The 21,936-nt window shown below is 40.3% G+C and overlaps 1 protein-coding gene across 3 annotated transcripts in view; it reads left to right on the forward strand.

Annotated features, from left to right (window-relative positions):
* The window catches only part of ATP9B (ATPase phospholipid transporting 9B (putative)), a 314,205-nt gene that overhangs the window by 36,766 nt on the left and 255,503 nt on the right, over nt 1–21,936 (forward strand). For all 3 annotated transcript variants that reach the window (XM_006128867.4, XM_075921103.1, XM_006128868.4), the window contains exons 3-5: nt 2,174–2,324; nt 5,422–5,535; nt 11,346–11,454. In XM_006128867.4, the coding sequence (XP_006128929.1) occupies nt 2,174–2,324; nt 5,422–5,535; nt 11,346–11,454 (374 nt within the window). The remainder of the gene's footprint in view (nt 1–2,173; nt 2,325–5,421; nt 5,536–11,345; nt 11,455–21,936) is intronic.

Below are 21,936 nucleotides of genomic sequence, written 5' to 3' on the forward strand. Positions count from 1 at the left end.
GGGGGACAGGACCTTCCCCTTCCTCACATTCATACAGGGCTGATTTCATTGACACAGCTCTCTAAACTAATAAAGGAATTGAGAATTAGATGTCAGGCTTACTAGTGCACATTGTGAGTTTGTTCCACTTTCAAATATTTAGAAAGATAACAAAACTCTTTTGGAGTTTTTTAATATTAATGTCTGGAGTTTTTAATTAAAAAAAATCTATGGAAACTGCCAAAAAAAAACCCTCCGTTAAATTACTTGTACTTGCAACTTTAGTTCCATTTTAAGTATAAAACACATTACAGGGATATTGTAAGGCTCCCAAACCTAATACATGTTGAACCTCTCTCAGGACCACAGATGTTGCTGGACCAGAGAGCCGTGGACAAAGGCTGGGACCCCCCACAGACAGTGGCAGCCACCATGCAGCAGCCTCTGTCCGTGGTGCTCTGGGCTGGCTGCAGGCAGAGGCTGCTTTGGGGCAGCCTCTCCCCTTTTCTACCAGCAGCTGTGTCCTCAGGAGCTTAGACTCCCTTCTCCTTCCCCCTGCAGACAGGGACTGCTGTCACCCTGCACTGCTGTATCAGACGTGGCAGCGTGGGATGGCAGGCAGCTGGTCCGCGAGGGAAACCAGCTTTTAAACTGGCTCCCCTTGTGGACTTGCTCCTGCCTGGCACCCTGCACTGCTGCCTCTGATAGAAAGGCAGCAGCATGGGATGGCACGGAGCTCCCTGAGAGTGGGGGCCAGATTGCACTGGCTGCCGGCCCCACCCTGGGGACTACAGTATAGTTGACAAACCACAAATTAATGTGGTTGGTCAACTATTCAATTAACCGATAGCTAACATCCCTAGTGTCGGCCCTGTTGCTTCTCTCTAAAGTTCCCTACTTTAAGCAAAGTATGCTAGGGAACTTTCAGTGCGCAGCAACAGGTTCCCCACAGTCAGGTAGTGTGTGGCATGCTGGAGTGCTATGGATTTACTCCTCAGCTTGCTGTGCACTAATTTGTTATGCAGACAAGACTTTAGAACAAATCCAGACATGCTAAGGTAAGAAATACACATAAGCAACTTTGACCCGCCTGCCTAGTTACAAATATTGTGAGGTAAAAAAATATGGAAAACATGTTTTAAAGGTCAGGTTAATCTGATCTGGGAATGGGAATCACTAAAGTATCTTGATTGTAACCATCTGGTTATTGCATGGTATCATTATGGAACAGATTTAAGGTTATTTAACTGCCTTACTGTCCATATCTATCTTAATGGGTTAGGATTTCTTTTAAATTTAGCCTTAATACTGAATTTCCTATGCTTAGTGCTTGATTTTGGATAGCTACAACATTATATTCCAGGTTAGATAGAAGTTGGAGTATGGAACATAGCCAGCAATTGGCAGGGAGAGCGCTGAGACTGAATGAAGGAAAGACACAACTGCTTTAATTAAATGAAGAGATTTTTTTAGGGCATTAGATTTGAGACAGCTGTGAAGTAATTACTCCAACACACTAAAAAATTACTGTCCTCTGAAGAGTTGAAGGTGGCTGCCATTAGAAGAAGAGGGGAATGCCATCTGGAAAAGCCCTGTTTTTTATGGTTATACTCTGGATGTAGAAAGCTACCATTTTTGCTTAATTCAGTCTGGTTTCAAAGCAAAACAAAAAGCCTGGGTGCATTAGTCAGTGGGACTTCTAAATCTGCTAACAGTGAGCTCTACGTGTTCATGGCTTATCTCATATGATGTGTCATAGTTAGACTTGAATAAAAATAGAGTTTCAAAGAATGATGTCTTGCAGCATGAATATGAGTAAAAATCTCAGTTGAGACAGTAACGAATCTGTATTTCAATGACAAAGCAAAAAGATCAGTTTTAAAAATCAAAATCTAGAGCCCATTTCCATGGGAGAAAGTGAGAGAACAAACAGCTAGATCTTGAAAAGCCTGCTGTTAAGTAGGTTATAGCAGCAGCTCGTAATTTTTACAGGTAAGGCTGAGTATTAGAAATACTGTGCACCTGTTCTAGATATCAAAATGATGAACACTTTTCAGAGATATAGATATAGGCCAAAATATCAAACTTGAAGGCCTACATATATTCTCCTAACTTCAGGTTGGAAAATACTAGCCATAATGCATAAAGTGGCTTTTCTTTAGAAATTAAACCCAATATTTCTTGTTTTTTACAGTTGCTGTGACTGGCTCATAAACATTTGCCGAAGAAAGAAAGAGCTAAAAGCTCGTACAGTATGGCTTGGATGTCCTGAAAAATGTGAAGAAAAATATCCAAGAAATGCGATAAAAAATCAAAAATACAATATCTTTACGTTTATACCTGGGGTAAGGTTACTAATGATTGCTTGACTGTGGTCTTAGTTTATGCTCCCTTTGGTATTTTTTGGGTGGTGGGGAGATGGAGGAAATAGATATTCTTATTTATTTCATACTTTCTGTATTCCCTTCTCATTCTCCTTATTAGTGAAGATTGTTATATGAGAAAGCGGTGAGGAGTCCTGTGTTATATATGAGTAACACTTTTTAAATTTCTAACTGTATTTTCAAAGTGGCACAGATTATAGACATGCAATTTGCATGTAATTCAGTGAATTATGTAGCTAGAATTCCATGCAGCACTCTTTAAAAAAAAAAAAAAAAAATCAGGGACAAATGTTCTTTTGCATTTTTTTTTTTAATTCCTCACTCAAAGTTATACTCCTCTTTTGTTCGTGTGGCAATGATTTTGCCACAGAGGGTTGACATTAAATGAGGAATAAATAGTTGAAGGTTCATGTTCTTATGAAGATATCTGTAATGAGTGCACACAAGAAAATACAATAAATATGAATAAAATGCTGGAAAACTTTCTATTTAACAGGACTTGGTTGCTGATAAATTAGATCTAGTTTAAAATTAATGTGCAGTGTTTTTGGATCTGTTTTTGCTTGTGGTTTTAAAGTACAGAATTCTGTACATATTTTGAATACATCTTTTAAGCAGTTTATTGTTGAAGACTGGAATGAATGCTATTTTATTTAAAAACAAAAGGCCACAGTATGGCTTTAAAAAACAGTTGATTTTAGTGAATTATTTGCCTTCAGTGTTCATTCTTTACATAAATGACAAATTGACTTCAGATATGTTTTGCGTAGTTGTTGTGTTGTTTTTTTATTTTTTCAAAATTATGAGTTTTATTGAAAATATAACTTGAGGGGAGATGTTTCCGTGGTTAAAGGATATTAATTATGATAACATGCATTTCTGATATTTCTTATAATCTTTAGTAATACATTTTTCATTTGTACAGCCTTTCTTTGTAAGGGTACGTCTAGACTACATGCCTCTGGTGACAGAGGCATGTAGATTAGGCTACCCGGCATAGGAAAATGAAGCGGCCATTTAAATAATTGCTGCTTCATTTAAATTTAAATGGCTGCCGTGCTGAGCCGGTCAGTTGTTTGTCGGCTCAACGCGGTAGTCTGGATGCTCCGCGGTCGACATCAAAGGCATTTGTCGACCTCGCAGGTATACCTCCTGGAATGAGGTTTAAATCGCCACTTTGTTTTCCTATGCCGGGTAGCCTAATCTACATGCCTCTGTTGCCAGAGGCATGTAGTCTAGACGTACCCTAATTGTCTTGGACATTTCACTACAGAAATGTTTTGTCCTTTGAATTTATGTAATCAGTCTATTTTATATTGAACATTGAGCCTATCCTTCTAACCTCATTCATCCAGTAACTGGGAAATGCTTGATATTTAATATGTCTCTTTATTAGAATTCAAAAAAGTAATGGCTCCATAACTAAGAACAGTCTTTTGTCAGGTAATAAAAGGTCAACTGTCTCAAGCAGATAAATAGTCTCATCTTTATTGAATCAATCCAATGTTTTCTTCTTTGGCTTAAATAATTAAATACATTCAGATTGGTTAGCAGTGTATACTTTCATAAGGGTCACAAAGTTTCCTAAGTATATAGTAAGCTATTGATTGCTGTGGTTAAAAATATATGTGTTACAAGATTGAGACTAGGTCATGTTCCTGATTCCTGTAAAGATGTCATACTTTGCAGTTACTTGTTAAGGGAGGTAGCATAATTCAGGTTTTGTACTTCGAAATTGTTTTCTAATTACACAATAGGATCCTATTTTTATTTTTCATTTTTTTAAAGTGTGGCAGTTTTTTTAAACTGTTAATTTATGCTAACTGGCACTTTAAATAAACCGCTGGTCAGGAGAAAAAATCTAAATCACCCCGCTGAGATTAATTTCTGATTAATTTGTGTCACATGAAAATGTTTTATTGTGAATATAAACACAGTATCACTCCAGCATAGTTATTTATCATTTTTATAATTACACCACTGTACAAGACAGTAAATAATTTTTTATATATCTTTTCTCTAACTATTCATTAATAGCATTCATAAGTTGTTAATAAACGTACTTATTGAATGATTTCTGTTGAAACTTCCAAAATATTGTTGTGCACCTGGCACTTAGTTATAATTGTAATGTTTCCACTCCCACCTCTGGCAAATATGAGTAGTTTATTAGTTTGATAGTGAAATTAGAAATATATTGGGAATAATTTCAGTATTTTACTTTAACATAGCAAAGCAAAACACAAAACAAAAACACTCCAAATAAGAGAACCTGTATTGTATTATGTATATTGTAATAAATATGGAGCTAAATATTAAATCTTCAAAAATTTTACTTATGGTTGTCTGGTTACAACATTTACACAAGGTCCAAAAGAATCTGACAGCGAGGTAGAAATGTCTCATAATACGTTCATTCCCTCTTGTTCTCATGGAATTTATTTCCTCTCTGTATGAAGATATTTGCTTGAAGAGAGCTAAGTAACCTGAAAAGAGGGAACAAAGGTGGTTGAACACCATATTCATGCTCACTAGTTAAGTTCCCAGCACAAATCAGAGCAACCTTGGGTCTACTGTACCCTGTAGTAGCTAATAAATAATCCCTGAGACTTTTCTGTCTGCTGAGGTTTGTTGAAGCACAGCAGTGTTTCAGCCAAAATGCTGTCAAACACCCCTGTTTTGGGACCGAGGAATTATTGATACATTATATTGAGTCACCAAAGCAACTTTAATGTTTTATTGAATTCCAGGGCAAACCATTACACTGCAATTTAATAGAGATATATTAGAGTTTATTTTAAATAATTCATCTTGAAAACTTAGAGAAAGTTCCACTTGTGATTGCTGCTGTTTATGGGTTGTGGGGAAAGTATTCAAGTAATTTTAAATGATTTCTCTGTACATGATGGTTCATATAAAAAGTGATAATTAATTTTATTAAACATGCAATATAATGAATTTATACTGATAGGGAAAATTAACTTTTTTTTTCATGAACATTTCTGAAATAAACATTTAAGGCATTTTTATTCTATTTTTCTTTTGTTTTTCATTTTAGGTTTTATATGAACAGTTCAAGTTTTTCTTGAATCTCTATTTTCTCGTCGTGTCCTGCTCACAGTTTGTACCCGCATTGAAAATAGGCTACCTGTACACCTACTGGGCTCCTCTGGTAAATAAAAAGCTGATATAAGATAGCATTAATGTGCTTTTTTATTAGTACTTTAGTATTAATCTTTTGACTTTAGAATTATACACACACGCATGCATATACACGCACGCTTTTTCATCTGAATCTTGTGAAATTATTCTACATGTTAATATTCTAATATGGGGGGGTACTTAATTTTTCTTAATTTTTTATTTAAACTATTTTGATCAGATGTTATCAAAGGTATTTTTTGCCTCACAGGAGCTCTTAAGCTCTTTTGTGAATTACTTCCTTATCTAAAATGTTAGTACTTCCTATCTAGCTGGTAGTAACTACTGAAATATGAAACAGAAACATTAAGAACATTTGGTACATTAATTAACTTTTTGGCTTCTTTATTTATCCCATGTTGACTGCAAAACTGATATGTATAGTATTTTCCAATATTCTATAGATTTCATCTGTATGAGAGAAGTTTAAATTCACCAGCCACTTGTATGTCAGATTGTCTTCACATTTTCAATCTCCACAGCAAATGGAGGCAGATAAGATCTTTGGCTATAACTCAGGATGCCCCCCCAAGAAGAACTATCCATAATTCTCTTCTCTTAAACCATATAGAGGGCAGAATCAGGGTAGCCTTTTGTTGCAGGATATTCATTGACATTAACCTCCCCCCCTCATCCCTCCTCTGTTCTGAAATTTGATTTGTCCTTTTTATGTGTGTTCACTTTTTTTTTTTATTGTATCCCTTTGGTATATATGGTCATGCCAGTTTTCTTCCACAATTTGATCTGAGGAAGTGGGTCTGGCCCACAAAAGCTCATCATCTAATAAACCATCTTGTTAGTCTTTAAAGTGCTGCATAGTCCTGTCTTCTGTTTGAGTCCAGGATGTGGATGAGAAGGGAAAATAAAATGCCTGCTTTTCTAGTGAGACACTACTTCAGTAGGCATTCCCTTTTAAACTGATGTTCCTCCAGTGTTGATAAAAAAGACCATTGCTATTTCTGAGATTTGTGAGACTCTGTCTGAGGTTCTTTGAGAAGAACTGGTGAACTTGAGTAGCTCTTAATATTTTTGGTATTTCTGAGAATCCTACTTCTTTATGAGGAGGAACTTCAAGGGGACTTCCATCAGAAGGTGAACATCTTAGAAAAATCAGTGCTTGAGCTATACAGAAGAATAGATTCAGCAGAACTGTCTCTCACATGTCCCTGGGACACAAAGTTCAAATAAATAAAAGCAAGTCAACAGCATCAACAACAAATTTCTTTATAGTATCAGAACATGAAAGATGTAATAGTTCATCTAATAATAATAATAATGTAATAATAGAATCAATTTGACACAGAATGGACATTTTGAAAAGTGCACCAAAGTTTCAGTGCTGTCAAACTGAAACAGAGACAGTGCTGACTGTCAGATCTTTCTCAGTAAGGACATACACTTGATTTTGATATTTATCTCTGAAATTAATTTAACAGCATTTATTCTCCCATGTTTTCATATCCTGAGTAGATTTCCAGGGGACTATATTCATTCGGTCACAAGAGAATCTTTAGTTTCTGCTACTTGGGGTTGGGGAAGCATTTCCATACATTTCGGACTCCTTTTCTACACAGGTATTCCCAAACACCCTAACGACCTCTTCCTTGAGAGTGACATAATTCCTTCCCAGGTCCCTGTTATGTTAGACTTAGTATTTGATGCTCTATGTGTGTAGGAATAAGGTTTTAAGCGGACAAGGGGAAAAAGCATTTGCAATCTTTTAAACTCAGTGTCTGAGCTGTCTAGTCACTGTTCAAGATACTCTTTCTTTCAAAACAGAGACAGGAGAAGACTGTCTCTGACTTGTTTAAATGCTGGTACATCTTTCCTAAACTATAATCCCTGGTTCAGCTCAGTTACTGCTTCACTCCCATCCTGCAATAGCTGTAGATAAGTACTTTTGGCTGGAGCTAATAGTAACATCTCTTGTTAAACTCACTGTTATGAGTGTTCACCATCTGAATTGCTAGTAATCTGTCTAGATTACCAGACTCCGGTAAAGGGAAGCACATATGTAGTCGTATGTGACTTAGTGAGTATGGTGAAAGAAATACATAAGGAAGAGAGTATAAACAGTTAATAATTAGCCTACTTCTCTGTTTCCAACAGATGGTGCTTCAGAAATTGCTCCTTAGTAAGCTACTATGAAAATTTCAGCCTTGATCTTGTCCTGAACAGAAACTCTCATTTTATCACTGAAGATTTTACATGTTAAAGGAAAAGAAAAGTTAGGGACAATTGGTTCAGCATGATGCACTTGAAACCAAGGGAGTGGAAGCTGGACTAGTTATCCTTTCCAAGTATTTCAAGTCTGGTTGAAAGCCTACTGATGAATCTTACACAAAGGTACTTTATGAAGAAAAGACATCTAGAAGTAGTGTCTGGACACCATATCGTATAAATGACAGAGGTTTCCTTATGTCTTTTTCTCTCCATCAGAACCACTGAGGGTGAAGATGATTTTTTTTAAAAAGGCAAAGAACCAGACCATATTGATTGGGTCTGAAACTGTTGGTCATTGAAAAGATGACAATTTCAGGTTAAATGAATCTGTACCAAGATTGAAATTCTAAAGAATATACTACAATAGAGGCAAAACTTAGTTTTGCTTAAACTATCCATTTGGATGCGAAGTGGAAGGAATTATAGTCACTGATTATTCTAAGAACATGAAGTATCCTTTTAGTAGTTCAGAGGAAAGTTTCAATTGACACTTCATTAATTGCTTTAGTAAGGTGCGATATGGTCTGGACATGGTCTTTGCCAAAACAGGCTGCAATTGCAAATACTGCACTGTAAGAAAGCAAGGATAATCCCTGATTACCAGCATGTAAGGTTCCTCATGAGCACCTTTCTAATCAGCCCTCCACTTCCTGTCCTGATCTTGAAATGTGTGCTGCAAGTGGTCATATAACCACTTTTCTAACCTTTATAGTTAATATTACTCCACCTCTTCTCCCTGAAAATGTCTTGCTTACTTACCACCACATCAGTCAGAGATGTTTTTGGAGCTTGGCTAGGTCTCCATGGAACCTCAGTTATTCATATTCATGGATGTTAATTCTTCAAACTGACCAGACCTCCTATCTGAAGGTCACCACAGTCTTCAACATATTGTAGGAAGAAGTATTGTCTTCTGTATTCAAACATTATAAGGACTTGTAAGGGCATAAATTGGATTTGAGGAGGGCTATAAAAGAAACAAAGGCAGAAGTATTCAAAGCCCCAGATACAACCCCTTTCAAGCACATTACTATTCTTCTGGTCTGTTTGCATAGTACCTAGCACAGTGGGGTAGCATGACATGGACTTCTGTTACTATAGTAATAAAATAAATTGTGTGATCATACACATTTAGCAATGAGATTTATAAGGCCACCATGTGGTGGTCTGTTGACATGTCGCAAAACATTATAAAATTGGATTCTCATCTGCAGATATAGAGTTGGTAAATGGGAAGCCTCCTTAAGATCCTTTCAAGCTTCTGCATAGCTCAGTTGAATCTTCCTTCCCTAAGGATAATTGACTGCTTTCTACATTAAAACAGTCTGTCATGTGGGGACCAGAAAAGGAAAAATTGCCTTACCAGTGAATTTGATTTTTAGGATCTTCCATGACAGACAATCTTGATTCTCCCTTGAAGGATTACAGTATATTCAGGATTTTGTGTGGCTTTTGCTGACTTAAGTAATTTGAAAAGGGGAGCATAGATTCCTCTAGAAAATACTTAAATTTCGTATCGGTTTTACTACAAGTTGATCAAATTGATTTGCCCCTCTTAATATTTATAGAACAAGTGTTTTTGAGCATTGGAATCTTTTGTCTGGAGGGTTCTTCCTGAATGGTAGACCTAAGTTTGAGTTTGAAGATAAGATATGACTCCATATTGGTATAGAACTGTCATACCAAAGTATCCAGAGTTCCAGAAAAATTCAAATTCTAGCTATCTTTGATCGTGCAAAACATCCTTAGCAGTCAAGAAAGTAATCTGCTTTGTTACTTTGGTGTTTTATGCCCTTGTTTGAGCTAAGATGAGAACATTTGAAAGTATCAGGTGCATATTTCCTGTTATAGGCACAGTGTTTTTTAAAATTTTCTTTTGACTATATAAAACAATCTAGCATGAAAAATTTCTTCCAAAAAGAAAAAAATAATGCACTCATATAGTATGAAATTAATAGTGGCACATCCTACCTCCAATTCCGTAGACATTAATTGAAAGTGGACTCTGTATGAAAATAATTCTACATAGGCTACATTGCTATCAAGCCACCTATCAACTATATGAAAGACCTTGGAGTATTTTTAGAGTATGAATGATCAATCTTAATAAGATGTGTGCATTTCTAAAGGAGTGCATGAGTGGAGGGGGGGGAATCCTGAGGAAAAAGAGTGAAATTTTTTTTTTGGTGTTTGTTTTTGGTAACCAAGTTTTAGATATGAATTTGCAAGTCAGGTTTAGATATCATAAAAATAACATTTTGATAGCATAAGTTAGGGATTTGAGCTAAGCAAAGTACTAACTGTAAATGTATCTCATGCTTTGTCTCCTTCATCTGCCCTTTGCTAGTGTAGACGTGGCCTAGGTAAAAAAGTCAAATGAAGGTATGTGACTCCAGCTATGTGAATAGCATAGTTCAAGTTGACATGCCTTAGATACAGTTACCATGTTGTTGCCCCTTACTCTTCTCAATTTGGTGGAATACCAGAGTTGAGGAGATTGTGATCAGCTGATGATTTAGCAGGTCTTTAATAGACACGCAAATATGACCTGTGGGAGATTGATCCCTCTAGTGCTGATCTCCCAATAAGTGTAGCCCCTCCCCCGCTTTTTTGCCAAAGATTATACTGGCTGCCTGTAGGAGTTGGTTGTCACTACCCCTTAATAGCTGTGAATTCAGTTGCAGTGCTCCCCAGATTTGAGGGACCTATGGTCAGAGGTTTCACAGAATCTACAGAGTCAGTCATGTGTTTGCAGGACTGGGAGTAACCAATATTAATTTGGAAACAGTAGTGAGAAACTCTCCAATTTAGCCATCTGTTTATTACACTTCACCCTTTCCTCTCTATCTCTGTTTAAAAAAAAAAAAAGATAGTATATATAGTAGACATCAAGATTCAAGAAGTTATAAAGCTTCATAACTATGAAAACACAAATTGTCAAAATATACAAATATCCTTAAATCAAATGCTGCAAGGTTCTCGAACAGCATTTTTATAATTTGCCTTTCTTTATTTCAGTTAATATTGATGGAAGTATTTGTGTTGTGTTTGTACAGTTAAACACAACACATTTTTATTGATAAAAATCCTTGCAACCATAACTAAAAATATCCAAAATCATTGTGTGAAGGATCACTTCTTGGATAGTAAAGGCTGTCTCACATATAGATAGATAGATAGATAGATAGATAACATGCAATGGTTATTTGAAAGTTATTAATTTTTTCTAAATTGCAGATAACTTCTCCAATTTTCCTCTCTAGCGCATATAAATATTCTAGGAAATTACAATTTTTATATCATGTATAACTTGCTGGAATATGCCAAGATATGAAAATTATTCAGAATACTTGGAGATTTTTGTGGGATATTTTCACTTTATCTCAAGTTTTCATACGTTTGTTTTTCTGTAGTAAAGAGGAAATAGATGGACAAAAAAGGTTTTTAAAAACCCTGAATTGTCAAAAATAACACTCCATATATACATTTATTCCTTTTTCTGTTTAAAAAAAATTCCTTTCCATTTTGAGAAATATGTTATGTCATTATTTTGAACAGGGATTTGTTTTGGCTGTCACAGTGGTACGTGAGGCAGTTGATGAGTTTCGACGTTACCAGCGAGACAAGGAAATGAACTCACAGTTATACAGCAAGCTTACAATACGAGGTTAGTTAAAATATTTTTAATTATTTTATAATCCACATTCTATTGCTTTGAACTTATGTTAAACTGTTTTTAGATTGACAGAATTATAGTTGTTTTTTTTTAAATGTTATCCTTGTAGGAATGAATTGCATATAATCTGACGAGAGATTCTTAGGGGAAACAAAATATTCATTCCTGCTAGATAAATAAAGCATGAATAACCGTAGCTGTTCCAGAGATCTGAGGGTTATTATTAATAGCATTTTGTGTGCCATATCTGTACATTTTCAGATGTTGTACAATGGAAAATAATTTAAGACTCATTACCAATTTAAAGTGCAGTACAGGCAGTCCCCGGGTAACATGGATCCGACTTACATCGGATCCCTACTTACAAACGGGGTGAGGCAACCCCGCACTAGCTGCTTCCCCCCAGCAGACCAAGGAGACGCGAAGCTAGCGCGCCTCCCGCAGACCAGGGAGATGCGGAGCGGCTTTTCTCAGCAGACACCTCAGCTTGAGAATAAAGGACTGAGGGAAGTGAAGTGTGGGAGAATAAAAGTGAGCTCTGGAGAAATGTTTGGCTAGAGTTTTCCCTACAATATTGTACCAGTTCCGACTTACATACAAATTCAACTTAAGAACAAACCTATAGTCCCTATCTTGTATGTAACCTGGGGACTGCCTGTACTCTGAAATGAGTAAACTAAGGAGCAACAAGTCACTATCATTATCTGGCATCGACTCAAGAATTGAAAGGAATTTAAGAATGAAGTAGCTAAACTGCTAATAAAAATACAATTTCTCTCATTAAAATGTCTTGTGTTCCAGCCCTGCTTCCAGGTAGAGTAATTAATGTTTTACTTATTTTTTTAAAGATGCAGTAGAAATGATTCAGGAATCAGGTCATAGAGGATCTGTAATGAGTATAGTATACTGGTTGAAATGATCTCCTAAAAAATAAAATTTGTGATCACATCACACAGTTTCTAAAAAGGAAAATCATATCTTTCTAATCTGTTAGAAACCTTTTAAACTTATCAGTGAAATGTGGATAAAGGATGCCAAGGTGACAACTTTTCTGAACTTCCTAAAAGCTTTGGACAGAGTTTCATACAAAGGCAGGTGAAGAAATTAAGTAGTCATGAAGGAAAATACAAAATACTATTAGCAACCAAGAACTTACTTAGTAACAGCTGTATAATCATAGCTAGGGTTTTTAATAGAAGACATCCTGAAAAGCACAGCAAAAGAAATTAAGGGGAAACTGAAGCATTCCTTTTCACCTTCGTGTTACCTACAGTGATTTTTAGTAAAACATTGAAGGGCTGCACAAGACTCTTGCTTCCAGTTGATGATAAAAAAAAAAAATCATAGAGCTGGAAGAGACCTTAGAAGGCCATCAAGTCCAGTGCCCTGCCCAAGGCAGGACCAATCTCAATTAAATCAACCCAGCCAGGGCTTTGTCAAGCGGAGACTTAAACACTTCTAGGGATGGAGACTCAACTACTTCCCTAGGTAACCCATTCCAGTGCTTCACCACCCTCCTAGTGAAATAGTTTTTCCTAATATCCAACCTGGACCTCTCCCACCGCAACTTGAGACCATTGTTCCTTGTTCTGCCATCCATCACTACTCTGAACAACCTTTCTCCAGCCTCTTAGCAGCCTTCAACTTCCTGAAGGGAGGTTCCAATCAAATCCCCCCTCACTCTTCTCTTCTGCAAACTAAATAGACCCAACTCCCTCAGCCTTTCCTTGTAGGTCATATGCTCCAGCCCCCTAATCATTTTGGTTGCCCTCCACTGGACCCCCTCCAATGCATCCGTACCCTTCCTGTAATTGGGGGCCTAGAACTGGACACAATACTCCAGATGTGGCGTCACCAGACCCGAATAAAGAGGAATAATCACATCACTGGATCAACTGGCAATGCTCCTCTTAATACAACCTAATATGCCATTAGCCTTCTTGGCTACAAGGGCACTCTGTTGGCTCATGTCCAGCTTCTCATCCACTGTAACCCCCAGGTCCATTTCTACAGAATTGCTACTTAGCCAGTTGGTCCCCAGCCTATAACAATGCTTTGGATTCTTCCGTCCCAAGTGCAGGACTCTACACTTGTCCTTGTTGAACCTCATCAGATTTCTTGTGGCTCAATCCTCCAATTTGTCTGTGTCACTCTGGACTCTATCCCTGCCCTCCAACATATCTACAGATTAAAAAAAAGTCTAGCTGGATAAAGGTACTAGATAAATATTTTTTGCGGTGCTGCTGCATTACAGTTTGCTCCAATCTGGAAGTTGTTGTTACTCTTTCACTTCCCTCCCTCTCCCCCCAACAACTGAATTTGGGAGATTTGAAGTAGGAATAAGAGATTCTCTGGAAAAGGGCTTTTTTCCGGAGGAGCGGGGCCAGTGTAGACGCTCTTTTCCGGCTTTTCTAAAAGCCGGAAAAAAGCGGCGGACATTTTCATTTAAATGCCGCGGGGGATATTTAAATCCCCCGCGGATTTCCCTATTACGACCTGTGAAATTAGCGTGCCCCTTTCGGAAAAGGGGCCAGTGTAGACGTAGTTAATATGTTTTGTTCCAGGATAGGTCACAGTCCAGGCTTCCTGATGTATGCTTCCCCTCTCTTACAAGGGGAGAAGCTGTCTGTGAAGGGTTCTCTGAGTACCCAGGACTGAGACAACAGCACGATGGAGACTTGTTTGTGGTTAACAGGGTGTCTGTTTCCTGACACCATCAGCCTGTTAGCCACCTAATCACTTTCCTTTGAGCAATGACAGTGCTATGTCCTTTGCTATGAAGTCCTTTGCTATGAAGGTTAATAGTTAGCGTATCCCAGAGTGCCTCTTTGAAGAGCTACATTGTAGTGTCCAGCCATTTCTTTGCTGAACACTTAGAAATATTAGGTCTTCTGTACTTAGGGGAACAGTGTACATACCAGATTTCTGTTTCAACAAAGGATTAGATCTTCACTTAAAAACCACAGCACCGAGTTGTATTTATGGTGAAAACAAGTATATAGTCAAAGATTCAAGAAGTAGGGAGTAAGGATAAGGGTAAAGAAAAAGTTGTATATAAAATAAAACCAGAACATTATTTAGGGAGAGTAAATTTAAGTGTTAAGTTAATCTTTGATCTAGAGAAGTTAATCTCACCAGAAGCCTTCTGTGGTATATTCAACTATGACTTATTGTGATTCCATTTTCATGAATGTAAAATACTGCCTGTTTAATTCCTAGATGCAGAATGTCATCTTTGTTCCTCAAATATAGTCCAGCTAACCTTTTGAAGTGTTTCTCAAAATAAAGTTCTCTTCCCCTGCTGTGTGTCTGTATCTGTTTCTTTTCTGAAATTCTTACAATGTTTCATCTGCATTCAGCTTAAATGGGTGATGGGAGACCGACTGAGACACAATATTTAATTAACATTTTGATAGACAAGCTGAATAAAACATCCCTTGTCTGACAGGAAAATCGTTTCTCCATCTCTGCCGTGATACATATCTAAGAACATATTTTCAGTATACGTAGTATCATTCTACAGTGATATGAATGATCAGTGTAACCATGACTTTAATTTTAGACCTTATGTTATATTCTTTAGTAAAACAAGGTATAAGCAATAGGATATAGACTCATAGACTTTCATGGCCAGAAGGGACCTTCATGATCAGCTAGTCCAGTGATACTCAATTAGATCTACCACAGGCAATCATTGCAAATAGTGGTTTATAAAAGCTAGGGCAAGTCACATGCACTGGTGAAGATACTCATCTGGCAGATAATTTCTGTATTGGGCTTTTTTTAGAATGTTCATGGTAGAAAATCTCAGAGGTACATTGATATGAACATAGTTAGAAAACTGATGGCTAGATTCTGGTTTTTGTAAAATTGGTCAACATATTGAGTCCAGAAATCACAAAGTCCTGGTTCTCTGACTTCTGCCTTCAATACATTTTCGTCAATTGAATCAAGAATGTTCTTTGCTTCAGAAGGGCAAGATCTGTCAGCAGAGACAATAAATGGATCATGAAAAAAAGAAGCAAGTTGAAATTTTAAAATGATCAAATCTCATTAAATTTTTCAATTAGATTGTTTAGGAATTCTTGCATTGTTTTCAGTGAAGTTTCATCTGTAGCATCAGCATGCAATGTAGGAATGTATAACAGCTTCCCTGTTAAATCTTCCTGAAAGTTTTCAAGATTTCTCTGAAAGGCACATAATTTTTCAAACAGATCTCTGATACTGTTTAAATGATCTTGGAAATGCAAGTTGAGGAAATTCAAAGGACCAGTATCTGCATAAGCAGGTAGGGCTGTGGATATCCACAGCACGTTTATGCCGATATGGATGCAGATACAATTTTGTATCTAGAATTCTGCAAATTTATGGATACCCGTTTTTTATCTGTGGGTATCCACATCTGCAGATGTTGATGTGGATATCTGCAACTCATATTTACAGATATAAATGTTTGTATCTGCGCAGGTCTTGTATAGTTGAACCTTGAACATTTTGGCAAGACCCACCAGCCAGACACCTAGGAAAGAACTCTTTGTAGTAACTTGGAGTTCTTCGAATAGTGTCCCCGTGGGTGCTCCAGTCTAGGTGTTGGGCTCGTCCCGTGCCGCAGATCAGAGAGTTGCCAGCAGTGGTCCTGCCGGACCATGCATGTGCGGCAGGCGTCTTGTGCCTTTCACACCGACTCTGAGTGTGCGCAGTCTGGCTCCTGCCAGTCCTCCTAACCGTCTATGGCTGCGGACAAAGCTCTTTCTCTTCTCCTGCATTCTGACACAAAAATTGAAGTTACAGTTATTTCAGTAGTTCTGGTTATTATAGTTCTTTAGTTTTAGTTATTTTAGATAGTTTAATAGTTAAAAAAAAATTTCATCATAGTTAACTTCAAAAAAATGTGCTACATGTCAGGATGCGATTCCCGCCTCGAACAGGCATTCGTGGTGTATCAAGTGAGGGCCATATACCTGAAAAATGCCAGCACTGCGCCAAACTCACAGCACAAGCCAGATGAGACCACGAAATGCAGCTCAAGATGTTGCTATTTAGTAAGGCCTTGCAACTGGCCGAACCTGATGCCTTACGGCCCTCGGATGCTCTGGCAATGGACAGGCATTGGACCACCCTAAAAGTGCCTCAGAGAAGGTCTCGCATCCTGTCACACTCCGCTTAAACGGATGAGTGTGGGGAAAAAAGCCGGGCACTTCAGAAACGGGCCTCCCCTGTCATGCAGATTAGTATAAAGCCACCCGTAGCACATCAACACCGAGTTCTGGTCCTTCAGGCGAACGGGCGCAGATAACCCCGCTGGCACCTAGAGCAGAGTCGGCACTGGCAGCAGCACTGAGAAGGTCGTCTGTGCTGGCACCTTGAACGATCTCGGCACCGACACTAAAGTTGGCGCCAGCAACAGTCCTGGCACCAGATTTGCTGTCACCGACTCACCAAACTGCGCTGAGTGTGGCACTGTCCACAGCACCAAGCGAGTGTGCACCTTCATCAGCACCGATATCGCTGGTGCCGCTTACAGAGCTGGAGCCAGAAGTACCCCTACATCACTACTCTTCACCGGCACCGTCTAAGGCATTACACAAGTCTAGGAGAATTATCACAACTTCTCCTAGCCTGCCACTGGTGCCTTTTTCGCCTGAGCCTTCCTCTCCTGCTTCACCACGCTCACTACGGTCAGAGGCTGTGACACATGGCAGCCCCATTATATATCACACCCGCGACTCCCTGAGTTATTCCCCATCTCCTCAGTGCCATTACCGGCACAGAAATGTACGATATCCAAGGCATTCAAAAGGCATATCACGTTCACAAGATCACCTTCCCTTTCATCTTATTCTCGTTATCACCATTCTACGAGGAGGTTATATTCCCCAAGGTATTCTCCTGATAGAAGTTATTACAGGCACTGCTACGAGCGCCATTGCTATGATCACCGTTTCCCTTATTCAGAACGACGCACCCGCTCAAGATTGCCTCAATACCACCACACTCATGTTTCCCATGATACTGTCAGCCTGCCTGCTACATCCATCATCACGGGGCCATGTACCCTCACCAGGGACATTCCTTCCGTACCTCACACCCTGACCCGGATGCAGGTCACGTATCGGAACAGAACCAGCCACAAGGGGAATCTTCAACAGACCAGTCATTCTCATCCCCAGATGAGGCAGTATTTCCCGGTGACTCTTCACCCACCGACGATGCCCGTCAACTTCAATACCTCTTCAAGTGTGTGGCAGAATTGCAAGAAGTACAGCTAACCCAAGTCCAGCAAAAACAGCACAGACTTCTTAAAAATTTACAACTGTCTCAGAAATAAAAAGTGGCACTACTTCTGGATGACTCAATACTTGAGGTAGCCGATGAAATATGGCAGACACCAGCCTTAGCCCTTGCAACTAACAAGGGCAGATAAGAAATACTTTGTTCCTTCTAAAGGCATGGAATTTTTATTTACGAACCCATAGCATAACTCTCTGGTAGTGGGCGCGGCGCAGCAGAGGGGAAAGGCGCCCCAACATAAAACCACCTCAGGGGACAAAGAAGGCAAGCACCTGTACCTGTTTGGTAGGAACGTTTATTCATCAGCTACTCTAACTTTAAGGATGGTAAATTATGCCACCCTCCTTTCTAACCATAATTTTGATAACTATATACCAAACTAACACCATTATTAGATAACCCGCACAAAAGTAAACATGAAATCTTGAAATCCGTGGTACAAGAGAGCTATACCGCGTTGAGGATGGCATTGCAGACAGCTGCAAGAACTACCGCCACATCAGTTGTGATGCACAGAGCATCCTGGCTCCAACTGGCTGCACTACCAAAGGAGCTACAGTCAGAAGTTAGAAGACCTGCCCTTCAACAGGCAAAATTTATTCACCGAGAAGACTGACCCAGGTACTCCATTCAGGCAAGGACTCAAGAACCTTGCTCGGGATGTATAAGCCACCTTACCGACTTCGGTGATATACGCCTTACTATCGCCAGAGGCTTTCTCATACACGATGTCTTGATACGGGCAATACGACCAGCAACGGCCTAGGCAATGACAGCAGAAGTGACGACCCCAAAACAACAGCGCGCCTAACTAGTAAAATTAACCGGCAGTCCATTTGATGGCTTGATCAGGGGATTGCAAACCATCCCTTTAGTTTAGCATCCACAAGAGTCAAACTGTTCCATCATCGATTGAGACCATACCAACATCAGTGGTTTGCCATCACTACCGACAGATGGGTATGCGAGCTAATCACATCGGGCTACGCAATCCCATTTGCTTCTCTACCCCTTCCCTCTCCCTCCCCCCTTCCTGTCCCTCTTCAGGGACCCCTCTCACGAGCCTCTCTTACAAAGAGAGGTTCTCCACCTACTTGCAATCGGTGCCGTAGAGAGGGTGCCCGAACAGTTCCGGGGCAAGGGAGTTTATTCCCGGTATTTCCTTACCCTGAAAAAGTCAGGAGTGTGGAGACCAATCTTAGGCCTCCAACAACTCAATTGATACTTGCGAAAGCACAAGTTCAGGATGGTGACATTAGCCTCCCTCATCCCAGCGCTCGATGCAGGGACTGGTTCACGTCCCTCGACCTACAGGACGCCTGTTTTTATGTGACTATACATCCGGCCCACGGACGTTTCCTCAGGATCCTGGTAGGGGATGAACGTTTTCAATACAGAGTTCTTCCTTTCAACCTTTCATCAGTGCCCAGAGTCTTCTTGAAGACGTTAGCAGTAGTGGCCGCTTATCTACGCCGACAGGGCATCATAATAATCCCATATCTGGACGATTGCCTAATCAAGGCTCCTTCTTTGGAGGAGGCTTCTCATGAGATCAACAAGACACAAGCTCTATTCAACGTTCTTGGGCTCATAATCAATCTCGCAAAATCTTCTACGATTCTGCAGCAATCCCTTGAGTTCATCGGGGCATGACTGGATTCCACCATGGCCAGGGCATACCTGCCCCTATCCAGATTCCAAGTAATTCAAGATTTCATACAGATACTTTACACGAGCCCCAAGACCTCAATACTTACCTGCTTTGAGGCTCATGGGTCATATAGCTGCCACCACATATGTGGTGCAGCACGCAAGGTTACACCTCAGATGCCTCCAGCATTGGCTAGCTTCAATTTACCGACCAGGCAATCACAATCTTCACAGAACAGTGTCCGTCTCTGCTATGGTACGAGACTCCCTAACATGGAGTAGTACCCCCACAAACATGCTCGCCGGCGTTCCTTTTCATCGCCCACAGCCCATGGTGCAGATCACAACAGATGCATCCTTAATGGGCTGGGGAGCCCACCTTGGAGAATACCAAATTCAAGGCCGATGGTCTGCTCAGGAGTCCCTCCAACACATCAATTTCCTCGAGCTGTGAGTGGTAGCCAGTGCCTGCAAGCATTTCCTACCCAGTATTCAGGGATGCTCTATACAAGTTCTCTCCAACAACATGACGGCAGAATACTATATCAACCGTCAAGGCGGAGCTTGCTCACGATCCCTTTGCGCAGAGGCAGCCCATTTATGGAACTGCTGAATCCGCCACAACATTTCCATCATTGTGATATACTTGCTGGGCAAGGACAATGTCATTGCTGATACTCTCAGCAGGCACCTCTGTCCATCAACACGAATGGCAATTGAATTCCGAGGTAAAACAGCACATCTTCTGGAGGTGGAGATGTCCTGTTATAGATGTATTTCCAATGTATCACAACGCGAAGTGATCATTTTACTGCTCCAGAGGGGGCCTCGGACCGAAATCTCTCGGAGACGCTTTCCTAATAGATTGGAGTCATCACCCGCTGTTCACTTTTCCTCCGATTCCACTGATTCCCAAACTTTTGGAGAAAATAAGCAGAGACAACGCCAGGGTCTTTCTCATAGCCCTCTTCTGGCCCCACCAGACATGGCTCCTATTTCTCCTCCGGATGTCTCCCTTACCACTTACCAGACTGACATGACCTTTTGACACAGCAGCAAGGGAGGCTTATACACCCACAGATCCACCGCCTGCACCTCATGGCCTGGCTCCTACCTGGTTCCGGCAAACAGAAATTACCTTTTCCCAGGAGGTCAAGCATGTGCTGATGCACAGTAGAAGAGATTCCACACGTACTACCTACCTATACAAATGGCGCTGTTTCCAATCCTGGTGCTATGCCAGCAACCTTGATTCCAATTTGCTTCCCATCCAGCGTTTCCTCGACTATGCCCTACAATTACAACAGTCAGGTTTAATGCTTTCTTCTATCAAGGTTCACCTTGCGGCGATCTCTGCATTTTGGCTTCCCATAGAGGGTTACTCATTATTCTCCCACCCAATGACCAAGAGGTTTTTAAAGGGACTCACAAACTTATACCCCCCTGCACAGGAAACTTCTGGACGTGTGGGATCTGGAATTAGTTTTAGATGCACTAACGCATCCCCCTTTCAAGTCGATGGTGACGTCGGACCTGCCCACACTCACTATGAAAGTCATCTTCCTCCTGGCTATTACTTCTGTGTGAAGGGTGGGTGAACTGGCTGCCCTCTCAGCTACACCACCATATACACTTTCACCAACTGGGGGAATACTACGTCCCCATTCGAGCTTTATCTCCAAGATGAATTCAGAATTTCACTTTAACGAGCCTATAATACTCCCAACCTTTCACCCTAAGCCACATTCATCTACCCAGGAATCTCGTCTACACACCCTGGATGTCCGCCGGGCTCTGGTGTTCTACTTGAACAGAACACGAGCTTTCCATAAATCCCAGTGCCTGCTACTATCCACCGCAGAGTGCTCTAAGGGCCAATCTCTGACAGCGCATTTAGAAACTTATTGTCTCCTGTATTTTATGTTGCTACTCATTACAAAATAAAACCCCCACTCGTGCACTGAGAGCCCATTCAACCAGAGCAGTAGCAACTTCCCCAGCATTTCTTAAGGAGGTCTCCTTACCAGACATCTGCCATGCGGCCACATGGTCATCCAACTTCACATTCGCGAAACATTACGCTGTCAACACTTCCATGCCGACTCAGCAGTTGCTTCCGCAGTTTTGTCCATGGAAAAAAGGTCATAACTCCGATACCTGCCTCCATATGCCAGACTACTGCTCTGAAATCACTTAGAGTGGAGCACCCACAGGGACACCACTCGAAGAAGAAGTTACTCACCTTGTGCAGTAACAATGGTTCTTCTTCGAGTGGTTGCTCATGTCCATTCGAAGTAGGGTGGACGCACCGCGTGCACTGCGTCTTCTGGAGCATTTTCCCTAGCAGTACCCGTAGCGCTGCAGGGCGCCCCCTGGAGTGGCGCCTCCATAGCGGGGCATAAGTACCCCTGCCGGCGCTGCCCCACCTCAGTTCCTTCTTACCGCCCATGACGGTCGTTGGAGCGTCTCTGTCTCTCTTTCTTAGTTAATGGTTCCCGTTTCTTCTTCTTTTCATTGTAAATAGTTCTCTTA

Source organism: Pelodiscus sinensis, chromosome 2 (assembly GCF_049634645.1).
Source record: "Pelodiscus sinensis isolate JC-2024 chromosome 2, ASM4963464v1, whole genome shotgun sequence".
NCBI lineage: Eukaryota > Metazoa > Chordata > Testudines > Trionychidae > Pelodiscus > Pelodiscus sinensis.